At 39.3% G+C, this 18,250-nt stretch overlaps 1 protein-coding gene across 5 annotated transcripts in view; it reads right to left on the bottom strand.

The window, feature by feature from the left end:
* ptprfa (protein tyrosine phosphatase receptor type Fa) overlaps positions 1-18,250 on the bottom strand; it is a 232,051-nt gene that overhangs the window by 121,219 nt on the left and 92,582 nt on the right. For all 5 annotated transcript variants that reach the window (XM_084425208.1, XM_084425210.1, XM_084425212.1 and 2 more), the window contains exons 3-4: positions 18,072-18,217; positions 12,855-12,996 (exon numbers count right to left, since the gene is read on the bottom strand). In XM_084425208.1, the coding sequence (XP_084281334.1) occupies positions 12,855-12,996; positions 18,072-18,217 (288 nt within the window). The remainder of the gene's footprint in view (positions 1-12,854; positions 12,997-18,071; positions 18,218-18,250) is intronic.

The raw sequence follows: 18,250 nt of genomic DNA, 5'->3' as shown, positions 1-18,250 counted from the left end.
AATATTAATCACGTAATCAGCGTTCACTCAAACTGATTTGCTGAAATCAAAAAAGGGAATGAGCGCCAGCCAATGAGATCGCTGTTTGCGCATTAGCTCCGCCCACTATCGGAGAACCCGGCATATCTTCTGCTTGTTCTTAAAAGCTGAATAATTCCAAAGGAACTCTTTGTTTCTTATTATTTAGTCGCCCAGAGTGAAGATCTAGTCGCATATGCGAGTGATTTACTCGCGTTGTAGAGGGTTGTATAAGATATAAGTCTGTGTAAAAGCCTGTGGAATTTCAAAGGGATCCTATAGAGTTACCTTCACTTCGTGCTCATGAGAAGTGGGCAGTGCTGTAGTGTGTGATGTATGTATGAAAGCCTTGATGTGTTTTTACAGTTGCTCCAGTAACAGTATCTCCCTACAGTAACCAGGTAATCAAATACACTTTTCTTTGTCTGTTTCAGAGTTTTTGTCTGTTTTTGTACACACACTGTATACTGTATATATAATGTGTGTGTGTGTGTGTGTGTGTGTGCGCGCGTGCGCGTGCGCAAATCATGGGCATCGATCATTTAAACTATCATTCACAAAATTCTACAGATCCCCCAGTCTAGTGACTTTATGTTTCTAACAGCTTTGTGGACTCTTGCCTGACATTACGTGAATAAGACAATGGGCCCTATCTTACACCCGGAGCAATGCAGCGCCAAGCGCGACGCAAGTGTTTTTTGCTAGTTTCAGTCCGACGCAGTTTTCATTTTCACGTCCTGCTTGAATAGCAAATGCATTTGCACCCATTTGTGCGCCCATGGGCTGCTGGTCTGAAAACGAGGTGTGTTCTGGCGCATTGTTGGTGCGTTGCTATTTTGAGGCAACATTTTTTTTGTTATTTAATGAGCGCGTTAGTAATGTGCGCCTATAGGCGGGTTCACAGCGCGCGTACACTCTGCTTATACACACACAGGGATGCACAGCAGCACACACACATGCCAAATATTTAAAATAAAAGGATTACAATGTAAAAGATTATTATGGTGGAATCCGGCTTGTCCCGTAGATGAGACTCTGATTGGTTTAACGCACGTAAATCCCAAAACACACCCATTACTCATTAAAAGAATAGTGACAACCCTTTTAGACCATGCGCCTGGTGTGCCAACCATTTTTCCCATCGTTAAACTAGCAAAAGTGGATTCGGACGCCCTAAGTGAACTTGCGCCGTGCGCTTTAGACCATGCGCTTAGATCGTTAAAATAGGGCCCAATGGGTCTCATGGATGTTTCTGATGTTGAAATAAACATGGATTCAGCTCAAGGTTTAGATTTCTCCTCTTTAATCTACTGAACAGTACACGCGGACAGGTCAGAGGTCAGGACTCCACCATGGCACCACACTGGCGCCTCTGAAACAGACATACTCTTCTGGCATGCGAAAATTACATGCTACATGTACAACGGTTTAAATGCCATCTCGTATTTCAGCCATTAACACAAAGGAATGTGGGTTTCTCATACTAAGAAATTCCTTAAGTCCCCCCTGTGGTGAAAATCCAGCTTTTAGTGTTGTTTATGTGTCTATGTGGTGTTTTTAATATGCTTTAAGACAAACCATGTGTAAATTCAAAAGTCGACACCATTGCTGAGTATTTTCTCCTTAAAACTGCATTAGACCAAAGACAGACTCAAAATCACGGTTTGATATCGCTGGTGTTTCTGACGTCACAAGCTACCTTGTAACCAATCAGATCAACGTGTGATCGTCAACGAGTGGATCTCTGAGCTGCTGTGAGTGAGTGGAGGCGGGGCTCATTTGCATATTCATAGAACCACATATACTAAATGAGGCAAGGGTGTAGAGTTAAATTCAAGCTATTTTAAGGCATGAAGATTTTTTTTTATGAGTTTTAAGGGATGCAATTATTGACTACAGGGGACTTTAAAATTCTCAATGCAAAACTAGAGGTCCTTAGAGTCACATTTCTGTGCTATTTTGTGGATTTAAATGTGTGAAAAGCAGCCAAAATTACATGCACAAGGTGTGAATGACGGCCGTACCGTTGAAGTGGAAATCTTTCAAGCTTTCTAAGGATGTCCGTAGCTTAGCTTTTGTTAAGATACTGCAGAGACAATGTCTTGGAAATGTGCGGTTCGTCAGAATGCAGGTGTTATTCGCTGTGCAACTACAGTAATCCTAACATGTTAGGCTTTTTGCTGTTTATATCTCACTGCAGGTAATGAGGTAGTTAGTTTACCGGTCATGCGGCCAGGACATGGTCCATTTCTAGTCTATTCCATCTTAGTTATACAGTTTAACAATTGAACGAGTACATGGCTAACTGCCTCAGTAATAAAGTGCTTCTCTGCCAGAACGATTCCACCCCAGCAGGGCAAATTACTGCTCCTGTTGTGGTTACTTCACACACTGCTGTGTCACTAAGAAATGAACCAATGCCCTCTCAGTCTTGTACTCCTTTCATATCTCTGTGTCTTTGAACTTCCATTTCTACTTTATTATTTGCTCAAAGGACTGAAACAAGGGTTCCAGAAGAGCAAAGGATGATCACATCAATATACGGTCCAGCCATGCAGAATGACCTAGAATAAAAGATACCAAAAACTAAGAGCAAGACACACAGGATTTGTAAATAATCATGAACCGGCCTACTTTTCACCTTCAGCATAAACATTTACTACAGAGAAAATAATCAGAGCAGAACATAGAGCTGAGTGCAAAATTACATCTAATGGGTCTGGAATCTCACAGAACCTGTCGAGAACATGTCTGGGTCACATTTAAGAATAGGCTTCATTTCATTGAAATATGGGTTGTTTTGAAATGAAAAAAAAGGTAGTGTTTATTTGAGCAATTTCGTCATTGAAATAAATATCAGTAAATATTGGTAACTTAAATAATATAATAGTTAAATCTATTTAAATATTATTATTAATTATTTAAATATATTATTTAAGCGTGTGAAATGTGCTTTACAAATAAACTTGATGCGCCTTACCATGTCTAATAACAAGCACAAACTGTGTTAAAAAGAATTTGACATACAAGTAAAAATGTGGGCCATCTGTCCTACAGCGTTTTTCTACTTTACCACAGTAAAGAATACGAATATAATAGGCCTAATTAAAAGCGAACCAAGGAAGAAACGTTTATAATCTCCTTCGAAAACGTGTGAGACGTGAGTGAAGATTTGGGAAAAGAACCAAGAGATTCCATGCAGGGATGAGTCACGATTTTTGAATATTTGATTAGTTGATTTAATTATAGAATATCGAATAGGTTGTGCGATTATTCTCTAAAATAAACTCCATGTTTTCGGTGCTGATGCGGTGGTGACGCGTTCATGTAAACGGAGGGTGACGCGCACTTAACAGCTGTCACAAAGAATCGGCAAAAGCAATGATTATGAATATGTCAAATATAGCAAGGAGACATTTTTATTGTTATTAATAAACTAGTGTTTTCTTTGTCAGTGTCGGCTGCAAAGATGAAGTTGACGGTGCTGACTCGTCATCTTCGCAGTGAACGCACCTATAGAGAGAAATGCACACTTCATACGGATTAGCCTACATAAGCAGAGAGTAGGCTAGTCGGTTTCTTTTCGTTTTGAATTGTTTTGTTGAAAAGTAGACAATTCAAGCTTTCTATATGGAATAACTAATGGAATATTGTTATATTCGCTGATAATCAGGTGGCCAGATCGCAAACCAGAATTCAAAGCCGACAAAGCTTAAATTTATGGCCTCACGCACAACTCTCTCATTCGTCATGAATCCAAACGTTTCCATGGCTGCGATGTGACATTTAATTTCTTTTGTAAACAAAGTTTTGTGTCATAATATTTATGTAAAACAGCATTCACATACAAAAAATGTGTTTTGGTGGACCACCGCCGGTGCTACTCAGCCACTGCGGTGGTGCGGTTGTCAAGTTTACCGGCACAACCCTAGTTTTTTACTTTTGTATTTTGATTGCGTGATTTAATATGACCAGAACATGTTTTCGTGAGATTCATAACGCTCTGGTCTGAGAGTCTGAACACACATGAGACAGTACCTGTTTGAAGGAAAGCAGTTTCTACTGTGAAAAGCAGTCTGAAGGATTTCGAAGGATCTCTTTCAGCATTCAGTGACACCGTAAGACAGCCGAGCCGCAGTCTGTGATATGAGGTCATACCTCACACATCCTCAGGGAAATTAAACCAAAATTCAAGCTCTTTCTTCATTTATGACCATGGCTGATGATGCTTAACACTGCATTTGAAATGACTAACCAATGTAAATACAACTGAAATGCCTTCTCAGGGGCCAAGTGCTTTGACGGCCTAAAACCTGATGAAGAATAACCCGTCATAGATACACACACATATGCCTATAATGCGGATTCAATTCACCATCATTAACGTCTGTCGTAAGTCTCACAGATTAACAAGACATATTAAATTGGTAACCATTTAAGAAGCATGTCATGTTCACAAGCAATAAGATTTTAACTAGAATTTATGATCCAATAAAACATGAATTAAATCCAGGGCCAATCGTCACTGCCATAAGGAAATCCATTAGGAAACATAATGATTAATCATAAATATCTTAATAATATCTACACCCTCTTTCACATATTCTATTTTGTCATTGTTTCAAACCTGTATGGCTTTATTTCTTCTGAGGAACCAGGGTTATTATCGCTAACTAAAACCCCCCCAAAACCTTTTCATTACTTGAAATAAAATAAAATATAAAGAAAATAAGCAATTTTAACTTCAGCTAGTTGCCAATGCAACATTTCTCATTTTAATTTAAAGTACTAAAATAACTAAAACTAAATCAACTAAAACTAAAAACTATACAAACATCTTTAAAATAAAAACTTAATAAAACTTAATTAAAAAAATCTTTTGTGTTTGAAAGTCATTCAGACTTGAGGGTGAGTAAATGATGACATGCAGAATTGTAATTTTTGGGTGAACTATCCCTTTCATGCAAATGCTCAGTTGGAAAGTTCATGCTTTTATGCAGCTTTAAACGTGATGTTTCTGAGGAAGACTGCTTGAAAGAGCATGCATAGCACTTCATCCAAAGAAAATTATAACATGCAAATTCTTTCATTTCAATAATACATGATATGTGCAGAAAATGAGTAAAAATAAATTGCTATCTCTAAGCTTCAGCACACATTTGCCCTGTATATTTAGTCCCAACATCAATTGAAATGAGACGCGTTCCTCTGTTGTATCTCCTCCAGTGTCAATTATTCAACAGCTAGTCTCAGATCAATTTAAGGTGGAGAAGAGAATCGAAATGCTTAGAGGAAAAGATTTCAAACATTCTACATTTCTGTGCCTCTCATCTGGATCAAACAACATCCACACTAACAGAGAGATTACAGAGGCTCGGAAGACACAGATTCAGTACGGCAGTTTAATGAGAACGCAATGAAGGTTAGTGTGACATTCTGAACTTCAAAGAAAACAAACAAATAAACAACTGAATTAATGAGCCATAACAGCTTGAGTTACATGTCTGTACCATGTTTTTGGCTTCTTAAAAATTCACTATGAAGTACCTTTTACTGCCTTGGATTACACCAGTATATGATGATTGTAATCATGCAGTCTCATGGTAGACTATATTTTATATATATATATATATATATATATATATATATATATATATATATATATATATATATACACACATACACACACAACCCGCTACTTTAAGGGTTGTAAACAGCTGGAAAGAGAACATTAGAAGCAGATGAACAGATTTATAAAGGGCTGTATTTAGCTGTGCTCATTCAAATGTAATGCTGATCATTTATGCATATTCTTCACTAAGTGCAACAGCAGCGTGTGCATGTGTGTTTATGCATGTGATTAAGACTGTAGATCCTCCTCAAACAGAGCTGGTGAGTGTTCTTCATCATTCATATTTCATCACGCTGCACATTCTCTTCACAGACATCAGTCACACACTCTTCCCTCCAGCATCAGGTGCACCTTCTGTCTGTTCTCCTCGTCTGGCTCTTTCTTTCTCTGCAGGAGTGGGCTTATAATGTGTCTGTAGTGTGGATTTAACAAGAGTGATTTCAGATGGATGGATGGAAGGATGGACAGAACGATGGATGGATGGATGGATGGATGGACAGAACGATGGATGGATAGACAGACGGATGGATGGATGGATAGACAGACAGAACAATGGATGGATGGATGGACAGAACGATGGATGGATGGATAGACAGAACGATGGATGGATAGACAGACGGATGGATGGATGGATAGACAGACAGAACAATGGATGGATGGATGGATGGATGGATGGATGAATAGATGGATAGACAGAACGATGGATGGATGGACAGACGAATGGATGGATGGATGGATGGATAGACAGACAGAACAATGGATGGATGGATGGACAGACAGAACAATGGATGGATAGACAGATGGATGGATGGATGGATAGACAGGCAGAACAATGGATGGATGATGGATGGATGGATGGATGGATAGATAGACAGACAGAACGATGGATGGATGGACAGACGGATGGATGGATGGATAGACAGGCAGAACAATGGATGGATGATGGATGGATGGATGGATGGATAGATAGACAGACAGAACGATGGATGGATGGACAGACGGATGGATGGATGGATAGACAGGCAGAACAATGGATGGATGATGGATGGATGGATGGATGGATAGATAGACAGACAGAACGATGGATGGATGGACAGACGGATGGATGGATGGATAGACAGAAAAAACAATGGATGGATGGATGGATTTATGGATGGATTGACAGAACGATGGATTTATGGATGGATGGACAGACAGAACGATGGATGGATGGACAGACGGATGGATGGATGGATAGACAACGATGGATGGATAGACAGACGGATGGATGGATGGATAGACAGGTAGAACAATGGATGGATGATGGATGGATGGATGGATGGATAGATAGACAGACAGAACGATGGATGGATGGACAGACGGATGGATGGATGGATAGACAGGCAGAACAATGGATGGATGATGGATGGATGGATGGATGGATAGATAGACAGACAGAACGATGGATGGATGGACAGACGGATGGATGGATGGATAGACAAAGAACAATGGATGGATGGATGGATTTATGGATGGATGGATGGATGGATTGACAGAACAATGGATGGATAGACAGACGGATGGATGGATAGATGGATGGACAGACAGAACGATGGATGGATGGACAGACGGATGGATGGATGGATGGCAGAACAATGGATGGATGATGGATGGATGATTGATGGATGGATGGATGGATAGATAGACAGACAGAACGATGGATGGATGGACAGACGGATGGATGGATGGATAGACAGAAAGAACAATGGATGGATGGATTGACAGAACGATGGATGGATAGACAGACGGATGGATGGATGGATAGGCAGACAGAACGATGGATGGATGGACAGACGGGTGGATGGATGGATAGACAGATGGATGGATGGATGGATAGGCAGGCAGAACGATGGATGGATAGACAGACGGATGGATGGATAGACAGATGGATGAATGGATGGATGGATGGATAGATAGATAGATAGATAGACAGACAGAACAATGGATGGATGGATAGGCAGACAGAACGATGGATGGATGGACAGACGGGTGGATGGATGGATAGACAGACAGACAGAACAATGGATGATGGATGGATGGATACAGACAGAACGATGGATGGGTGGATGGACAGACAGAACGATGGATGGATGGATGGAGTAATGGTAATGGAGTAATGAGTAATCCATCCGTCTCTAAAGGGGTGGTGTGGCGCAATGGATAAGACACATGCCTTTGGTGTGAGAGACCTGGGTTCGAATCCACTGTGAGACACCAATGTGTCCCTGAGCAAGACACTTAACCCCTAGTTGCTCCAGAGGCGTGCGACCTCTGACATATATAGCAATTGTAAGTCGCTTTGGATAAAAGCGTCAGCTAAAATGAATAAATGTAAATGTAAATGTAATGGATAGAACAATGGATGGATGGATAGATAGACAGACTGCACACCTTTTACCAAACCTCAGTCAGATATGCTCACACACACACACACACACACACACATATGCAGTGATGTGATGGTGAATTCAGGTGCTCGTAGTGTTAAATGTCTCCTGCAGGTGTGTATGGCAGGTAGCCCAGTGATGCTGAGGAAGTAGGTGTGTGTTTACCCTGCTGCAGTACACCACTGATGGAGAGCTGAGTAATTGATATTTTGCTAAAGTGTAACTCAGCTCAGTGGGGGACTGGGCCCCTGCCAACCACTGGAAACTAAACCTATGTCATGGATCAGCAATTCTGTGTGTGTGAAATGCCAAAACGGAAATGGCATGTTGTAATTTCTGCCCACTGCCCTGTTAAACGCATTAGCTGATCTTTGGAAAGGCCTTTCTAACAGCTTCAAGATGTAAGCCGGCGAGCAGCAGAGAGAAATAAACACATGGCGTCAGTCTACTGAGAATGTTTGCCGATAACGAACTACTTTTGTGGGAAAAAAACATTTGCAAATGTCTATGGGATAAAATTACCTATCTGAATCCCCTCATCTATTTGCATGCACAGAAAGTGATGCTATATATTGGATTTCTGTCAGGGGAGGTTTTACATTTATGTCCCTTATAAGTTGCATTTTTATGTCGCTCCAGTTGACACTTCATGTCATTCTGGGAAAAGATACCTAGAGGAGTTTTCCCATTCCTGTATGGTGGAGCATTTAGTGCATGCTGTATTTTCAGGACATCTTGAAAAGGCCTTGCAGTTCTTGAACTCAGTCTCCCCCAAAGGATTTCACTGAAATGCTCAGCTTCTAGAGTTTATTTTTGGCTTTCAGGTGACATCATTAGCTATAGCACAAATGAGCAGAGCTGAGATGAGACGAGATTAAATGACACCAGAACAGGCTCAGAAAAGAGGAAAGTAGAGGCAAGATGATTAGAGAAAAGAGAAAGGAAGAATAGAGGAGAAAGATAAGAACATATGAGCACAGATGAGATTAGACAAGACGGAATGATGATATTTAATAATATAACAGGGAAAAGAATAGCGTAGAGATGAGATGAGAAAACAAACAAAATGAGCGAAAGGGGAGATGAGATGTAAACAGAACTGGCTCAAAGAAGAGAAGACTTGATTACACAACTTGACTAAACAGTAAAACATAAACGAATAAACCCTCAACAGAAGCAACATAATTAGTGCTGATTTATTCTTACTGTCATGTTGTGCTTTATCTTCATGCTTGATTAGTACCATGTGTTCCACGGTGTAATTGTCAATACACACTGCTCAAATTTGTGAAAATGATTTTGGTAATAACCAGCCAAGAAAATCGGCTAGTCTATGGAGAACACTGATGTAAACCAAAGGACGGGTGAGAAATGTTGCTCCGACTACAATGATATCATAGCCTGGAAATCCAGACCTAAATCTGAAAGATTAATGGTCTGGCATCGACTAATGAAAATCGGCCAGCTCGAGGGGCGGCACCAAGCATGCATTTGAAAATCTCACTGCACGCAATTGGATAACACTACGACCAATCACAACAATAAGCCCCATACGCTTAGCTACCAGCGGAGCTAACTGGTCGATTAGACTCTTGCCGTATCCGGTCGGCAAAACAGCAAAAACGCCCCTTCTTGCAAAGGAACGATTCGAGCGGCGTCTTCTGTTCCTCTTTTAGAGAAAAAGTCTAAATCTTTCATTGTAGCGGCCAAAGCCGTTTCAAACAACTGGTGTTCATCCATAGCCATCTTGCAATGTTTACTAATGACTTCGACGTCGCAGCGCTGTCGTCATCTCGCCTCTGGCCCGTCTATATCAGATAACCCGATGTGATTGGTGCAGCTCAGATAGAGGGGCATATTTAATGAGCATCATTACTCGACACCAGAGTAACTCGCTGAGCAAATTCAACTTGTGCTCTCGCGAGAACTTTGGATTACCAGGGTAATGATATCACAGACATAACACCTAACCTACAGACCTAATAAATCCTGCACAGGTTCAGCCCACATGCTGATTCGTGGCTCAGAACGCACATTTAAACACACTTTGGATCGAAAGCATGAGAGAGCGTGGCCCAGTTTCAAACACAGTTGGCATCATATAAACCCACAATTTTCTTCCCTCTAACTGAACTCCCCAGATTAGTACGCAGATATATTACAAAAAGACAAACACCCTGATTTATACCCTGTGGTGTCGTGCTATGACTAGAACCGCCTTTACACGAGGATGTTGAATTTCAGTGAGCTGTAACCGTGGACTAAAGCAAGCAGCCGCATCGCCTCTTTGTCTAAGAACAGAGTCTGAGATTTATCTTCATGTAGTATCAGCACCTCCATATTCCTCATGTTTGAACATGAATCCAGCTGCAGTGTACGGCACACTCACATAACACATATCGCCTATCTGTGTGTGTGTGTGTGTGTGTGTCTGCGTGCTGTAATCTACCACAGGGTCAGAGGGCCAGGCATGGAAAAAACACACTATCAGAGCTGCAGGCACAGGTAATCTACTCAAATGTGCCCTCAAATGAACTTGCATCTTTAAACACAAACACACATACTGTACACACACACACACACAACTCTTTGCTTTGAGCAGAGGAACCACAGCAAGGCTTACCGAGAACAGAGGCAGCTATCAGAACGCTGCACATGTTCCAATCCCGTGGAAGAGTGTGTGTGTTTCTTTCCCTCACAGTCCTGTGAGATGGAGGGCTGATAAGCTTCATAACCATCAGCAGAATAACAATAACAAACCACTGAGAACAAAACGCCTGGTTTGGCTGAACTTTTTACAGTTTCTCTCAGTCAGCATGTGAGAAGAAGGTTTTTCAAGAGTTTTTTGGGAAAATATATTTAAGCAAAATCACAAGAGCAAGACTGCTTGTTTTGAATATCAGCCCATTTTAGGTCATAGACACAAGAAGCAGCTAATATTCAGACCAACAGTGTAGTACTGCTTTTAAGCAACAGTTCAAGAAGTTAATATTGAGTTACTTAGATGTAATGCATATTAATGCCAGACCATTTTTTTGCACTGACATTGAAAATAGTTTCAACCAAAGTCACAGATTAAGTGGCAAGGCAACACACCATAAGTGGTGTTTTGTTCCTGATTGAATCAGTGTTGTTTGAACAAATTAGTTAAGTAAATGATTCAATGACTCACTCATTGAAAGACTATTGTCACTATTGAAAGTCATTCCTGAAGGAATCAGCGTTTTTGAACAAATTAGTTAAATGAACGAGTGTTTTGAATGAATCAGTTGAGTAAATGATTCAAATGACTCACTTATATAGAGAGCCATTTGATTCAGTCCTGAATGAATGAGTGTTTTGAATGAATCAGTTAAATGACTTGTCACTCATAATTCCTAAATGAAACAGTGTTTTGAATAAATCAGTTGAGTGAATGATTTAAATGACATACAAAGACAGTGGCAGCATTCGATATCGCATACTCTCTGAGTAGGTATTTATTTTATATAAGTAATTAATAAATATTAATAATATATAATAAATAATAAACAATACATAATCGGGACATACTAAATCCATCATGTTGTCATTGTCATGTGACCCACCAGCGTCAGTTGTGTCCCTCATTGCCACTCACAAATTCTCTACCTGGCCTAATGGGACGGTAAAGTGTCCATCAGATACACACTTAAGAATCTCAAATTAAGTAGTGAGTCCTCCGGGTACATTTCACCTACTGTTTTTTTTTAGTACTCTAATTTCGGACATACTACTCCTCACATACTGTTGTTCGCCTACTATTATAGTAAGGAAGTATGGCATTTTTGATGCAGCCAGTCACTTGATGCATTCATGTTTTGAACAAATCAGAAGGATAAATTATTAATTGACTCAATAAAATGTGTCACTTATCACCACCTACTGGTGTAAAGATGTAACCTGCAAAAAAAATCCCCACCACAATATATATCCTTTCATCTCTCTTTCCGTTTTCCTCAGTCAACATTAAATCGCATTCAAAACTATTTTATTTCCATAGTGATGAATATTTGCATGGGAAACTGGATATTTAACTGGACAGGATGGTATAAAGTGGGTGTTTAAAAGCAGAATCAGAGCTGAATGTGACTTTGCAGTGGATTGTGGGGGCTTTTTGAACCCGACGTGGAGGCTAAAGTTCAAGTTCATCCTCAGAGCATCTCCTAGGTGGCATCAGATGAGAAGGAATGTTGTTTTGGAGGTTGCAAGTTATTAGTTTTTCTTCTTTGGAATAACATGTGCTGATGAATAATGAGCAATAAGAGCAGGAATGTGTATTAAGAAAAGTAAACAGCATCAGTTTTGATGTTGACTTTAATCAGATCTTCCCGCTGTGCAACAGGGTAACTTCATTAAACAAAGTGAATATTTGCCAAGGCTAACAGTGATCACGTATGGAACCTCAAAGGTAAAAGGAAACGACCATGAAAAGCTCTTTGCATGACCCACCCACCCCTGCTCCAGTCAGTCAGACCACCTGCTGAATCTAACTTCAGCTCAATTCCTGTTTGCCATGTTCTCAGAATGGTAATTATCTGAGTGTGAGAGGAATCAAAAATACAGCCAGTCACCAGCCAGCGTTTCTTTAATTTCACATCTGCACCATTCCTAATTGCACAATGCATGCAATGAATTGAGATAAAATAACTGTAGTTGGACATCATCGTGACGTGCTAGGACAGTAATATGCTGTTTGAGAAAGAGAGAGAGAGAGAGAGAGAGAGAGAGAGAGAGAAAGGGAGAGAGTGTATTCTTACCTTCTAATACAGTAAGTTTAGCGCTAGTGTTAATTTCTCCGACGCTGTTGGTAGCCGTGCACTCATAAATGGCCTCATCTCGATGTGTTCGTAATGGCTGGATCCGCAGCACAGAGCCTGAGCCGTCATCAAACTCCACTACCTGACACACACACAGAGACGTACACATGATGTTAGATATTTCCAGCATCAAAAATCAAAGGTTGTTCTTCAAATAGACAATCAGACATGCCCACTGATCTGCATGTATAAACACATTAACACTCAGTTGTCTAAAATGATATTGCAAGGTTATATGTATTAACACACTCTTCTAAAGGTCCAGTTTGCATTAAATTAGAATATATACCAGTTAAAGTAATGGTTTACCCAAAAATTTATGCATGAATGAATAACTAAATGCATAAATAAATGTACTGCAAGTTACTGCATGGCTTTTATAATATACTTGTAGATATAGTATAACGTATAATATATGTATACTATATCTATATCTTTGTAGTTTTGAAGCTTGACAGTATAAATTATCATCCAGTTTTCTTGCATGGACAAAAACATTCTCATTTTGTGGTCCATGGAATATAAAAACAAATTCAGGGTTGAAACAACATGATGGTAAAACTGTCATTTCTTTGCGCTTACTATCAAAATCATGACAGAAATAGCAATAACCAGCCAAAATGTCTTGAGATCCAAAAAGTGATAAACCCAGCTGGAAACAAACTCACTCACTCTTATATGTGACCCTGGATCACAAAACCAGTCATAAGTAGCACGGGTATTATTTGTGGCAATAGTCAACATGGGTATGGGTCAAAATTATTGATTTTTCTTTTATGCCAAAATTCATTAGAATATTAAGTAAAGATCATGATCCATGAAGACATTTTGTAAATTTCCTACACTGTAAAAAATGATCGTGATTTTAACGGTAAAAGACTGTAAAAATGCTACAGTGAAAAACTGTTAATTGGTTAACAGAAAGTTTCCGTACTATATACGGTAAATAACTGTGATAGATCTAACGGTACATTTAATGTAATTTTACTGTAACATACCGTTAAATTTACAGTTTTTGAAAGTGAAAAAACAACTCATTGTATCATTTACAGTGAAAAACCGTAAATTGACATTCCCACAATTCCCTGTGACACTTCACATTTGATGTATTTTTGTTGAAATAACTATGTTTGTTTCTTCATAGTTTTCTTCGTTTTTTCTAATCAGTTATGTACATTAGGGGTTTATGTTACATTTAATGTTGTTAAATTAATGTTTATTGCATTTTTAAAATTTCATGTGTTACCATGATGGTGTTTAATGTTTGTGTGAATGACACTGTGCAGCTTCTATATATATTATTATTAACTCTCTTGTGGAAGAACTGCTTATGTTGAGCTTTGATTGATCATGTAACTCTCATCACTGCTGTGATTGGTGGTTATCAGTGTAAAAAACAGATATTAATACTTCAATAGGATGGTAAATTAACATTATATCATATTACCGAAATCCAATGTTAAATATACAGTTTTTTTCCGTAAAAACAACGGGAAGAAAGACCATTTTTTTACAGTATTTTTCCGTTTTTTAACAGGAATTTTCTGGCGCCCCAGCTGCCAGAAAATTACCGTTTTTTTACGGGTTTTTTTTTTTACAGTGTACCGTAAATATATAAAACATTTATTTTTATGAGTGAATGCAGTAAAGTCGCGAACATAAATGGACAACTTTAAAGCCGATTTTCTCAATGTTTTGATTTTTTTGCACCCTCAGATTCCAGATTTTCAAATAGTTGTATATGATAGTGTCCTATCATAACAAACCACACATCAATGGAAAGCTTATTTATTCTGCTTTAATGTGATGTATAAATCTCAATTTAAAAAAATGTACCCATGTAACTGGTTTTGTCGTCACATATGAAAGTGATGTTTCAGCTCATGTAGTGTAAATGTACAGCACTGGGTGTGTGAGATGCAGAGAGATAAAGTAAGCGAGATGCCGGCGCTGTCAGACCCCGTCTCGTTCACGCTCAATCAGCTCAGCTGACAGTGTGAGGAGGGTCGTCTCAGGGAGCCCTCATGCCTGCGTTGCCGTCAGACTCTCTCTGTTTTTAGGTCGACTGCCAAATTGAGATCAACCTGAGCACCCCTGCTGGAGCCCCGTCCTGTCTATACTGATGTTGAAAACAAACGCAACATTTCCTGGAATGAAATACTTCAGTTTGAGCTTATCAGCTTTCACAATAGAATAGTGTATTTTTGCCTTGTATTTTTGTTCTGTAGTATCAATTTCTTCTTCTCTTTTTATAATTTTATTTAAGAGTCAAAAACATTCACGGTTTCTCATGATAATTTTCCTGTTTTTGTGACTGTAACTTAAAGACTTATATATAAAATGATATAATGAGGAGTGCTTCTCGTTCAGGACGGGCAGAATTGCTGAATGGGCACTGATGCGTAAACACGAGCTGTTCATTTGCTTATAGGTGTGGGATCATAATTATAATGATTTTAGAGCCATTTTTGCAGCTTAATTAAAATAAATGGTCTAGTCCACTTGAGGTGCCAGACTCTATGGCTCTGTTCCAACACATAGTGAGCTGCCTTGATCTCAACTGACACCTCAAATGTGTCTACATAGGCAAACCCTAGCAAATAGTTTTTCATAATTGATTTCAGTAGTCTTGATTTAGCATGTTGTTAAGCTAAATATAGTAATATAATAAAAATGTTTAATTAAATTGAATTATATTTATAAATGCTTTCTGGAATTAAAGTAATTTTAAGTATATATCAATTTATCTTGATTTCTCATGCTGCCTAATTTGGAACAGCTTTTGTGTTGTGAATGCGTCTATTAGGACTTATTATTTATTACGATGATGATGATTAAGTCTGATTATTTTTCAGATGATTGTGGATACTTCTTATGTTGGCAGCTCACTAGATTTTGGAACAGTTATAGTATATTAGTCACTGCACTTAATATTTAGACAATTAATTAATTATTATTAATTCATTAATTAAAGATGATTATGAATGCGGCTCATGTTGGCAGCTCACTAGGATTTGGAACAGAGTTAGTATTTTAGCCATGGCCAGAAATGTTTTAGGCATACCAGCAGGACAGGTGACCGTCCAAGATCCGCTCACCCTAAAGTGTCCACGTCAGACCTGTGCCACCTGTACTGCCACCTGTACAGCTGCTGGATCTGCCAGCCGAGACAAAGACTGCATCAGTGCCAGGACAGTGAAGGATGAGCTCTCTACTGCTGGCCGGAGAGCAGGGTGACCTGTCAGACCTCCTCTGCTCACTCCTCCAAAAACGTCACATCTGACTGTCCGGGGCCAAACAGAGGCCACAATACACTCATCAGCAGTAGCATCAGGTCCAGATGAGCCTCTCTTTGGCCCGTTTCAGGCCAGAATAGAGAGATCTGCTTGTGTCTGGGGTGGAATCGGGGCAATGGTGTTGGCTTGCACTCACAACATGAATATAAAGATGTGATCAGTTTCGGAGTGCAGTTATCACAGGTACAATCCACCTGGAGTAACCTGGTGTAAGTGTGGTTACTGGTGAGACAATGGTTATGGTTAAATACCACTGCTGAATATGTAACAGTCAAATGCATTTTTAGCTTAGTTGTGAGTTTGCAGTCTCAACATGTTTTCTGACATGTTTTAGTTTTTGAGAGTGGTTGAAGTAATGGGGACAGTTTAGCGGAGTAGCTACGTTTAGCAGAATTTAATCTCTCTCGTACAGCCCCTTTAATTTTCCAGTCCAAAAATAAGTGCTGCATTTCTCTTTTTTGCCGTCAGCATTTTTTTGGCCTTGCCGTCAAATTAAAAATACATCTCCCTGCCATCTCAGTGACCATAGTTTTTAACCTGGGATCAAGCCTGCAGTACTTGCAGACCACATACATACATAATTTGAGCTCACGGCACATTATATCAATGTGACACTTGTGTCGGTAGGGTTGGGTATCTTTGAATTGAAACAAAACCGATGTCAATTCTGCTTATCGGTTCCTAATTTCGATTCCAATAAGGTAAAAAATAAAACTTAGATATCATTCACATTTAGTCTTATTGCATTTAATTGTAGCTGAATATCATAAACAAAAATCAACAGGCTAAAGAACACTTACGCAAGGAACGTTTTTGCCTGTGGATTAAAAATAACATTGAAAAACAACTAGCCTAACTAATATAGATTTCGAGCATTATTAAACACACAGTAATTAAAAAAGAACAAATAAAAAATTAGCAATCGCAACAAATAGATGCAAATGAACAAAGATACGACTGAAATAAACAGTGTTTCAAGGTATTTTCAGGTATTCAGGAACATAAACTGTAATCAAATGTAAAATAACACTGCACTTTATAAATAAAATATGCATTACAAATAAAGTAAAAAAGGTTATTCAGTCAAGAATAAGTGAATTTTCTCTTTGTCTTTTGTATGATTAGTGTTATTATAGAGACGGCAGCAGGAATATTAGGCTCAACGGATCCAATATAGTTACACATGCCTGCAAAAAAAAAAAAAAAAAAATACCGAAAAAAAACAGTGTGCCAGTCGTCTCGTGCTTGAATGGTTAAAAATCACATTAAAATCACTTTTTCTGTGCGCACATTTTGGATGCGCTTGAATGGTTTAAAATCACATTTTCGGCGAGCGCGTTTTGGGTGTGTGCGCAGCATAGGGAACAGCGCGCGAGTCGTTTAAAGTCATAGAAATGCTCACAAAGGAATCGATAAGAGGGAATCGAAATTGTAATTTTATTACAAGTATCCGGTTCCTGACCTCAAGTATTCGATTCCTGAATTGGAATCGATTTTTGATTCCCAACCCTATGTGTCGGTCAGATCAGCATAATCTCAGCTGTACAGATTTCAGCACTGCTGTATGAACCCAAAGAAACACTCGACACTTCCCTGATGTTCTCTAGAGCCCGGAGCAGGTCATGATAAAAGCTGAAAACCTCTCTCACATGATCTTAATCAAAGAGTGCTGCTGTATTATATGGGATGCCTTGAAGCCACTGGTGGGAAGAAATGGTAAGATCTTTGTTGCATCTGATTTAGTGTTTCCGGTAAAAAGTACAGCTGGCAGAAAGCAGGTAGATTTCCCATATGATGCTCGACATCACATCTGATCAGAGCGCATGCACAAACAAGACACATCTCATTATTTCAAACCCACCTCAAAGCGCTGTGAGCTGACTTTCTTGCCCTTCTTCATCCAGGTGATTCGTGGTTTGGGCTCCCCGACCGCCTGGCACACGAAGGACGCCACGCCTCCTGAAATCCCTGTCTGATCTTCAGGAGTCTTAATGAAACTGGGCATGCCTGCGGGAGAAAGAGAGAGAAGCATTAAAGTAA

This window comes from Rutilus rutilus (genome assembly GCF_951802725.1).
Source record: "Rutilus rutilus genome assembly, chromosome: 12".
In the NCBI taxonomy this organism is placed as follows: Eukaryota; Metazoa; Chordata; class Actinopteri; order Cypriniformes; family Leuciscidae; genus Rutilus; species Rutilus rutilus.
Note: the sequence above shows the minus strand (reverse complement) of the source record. Positions and strands in the feature narration are given on the sequence as shown.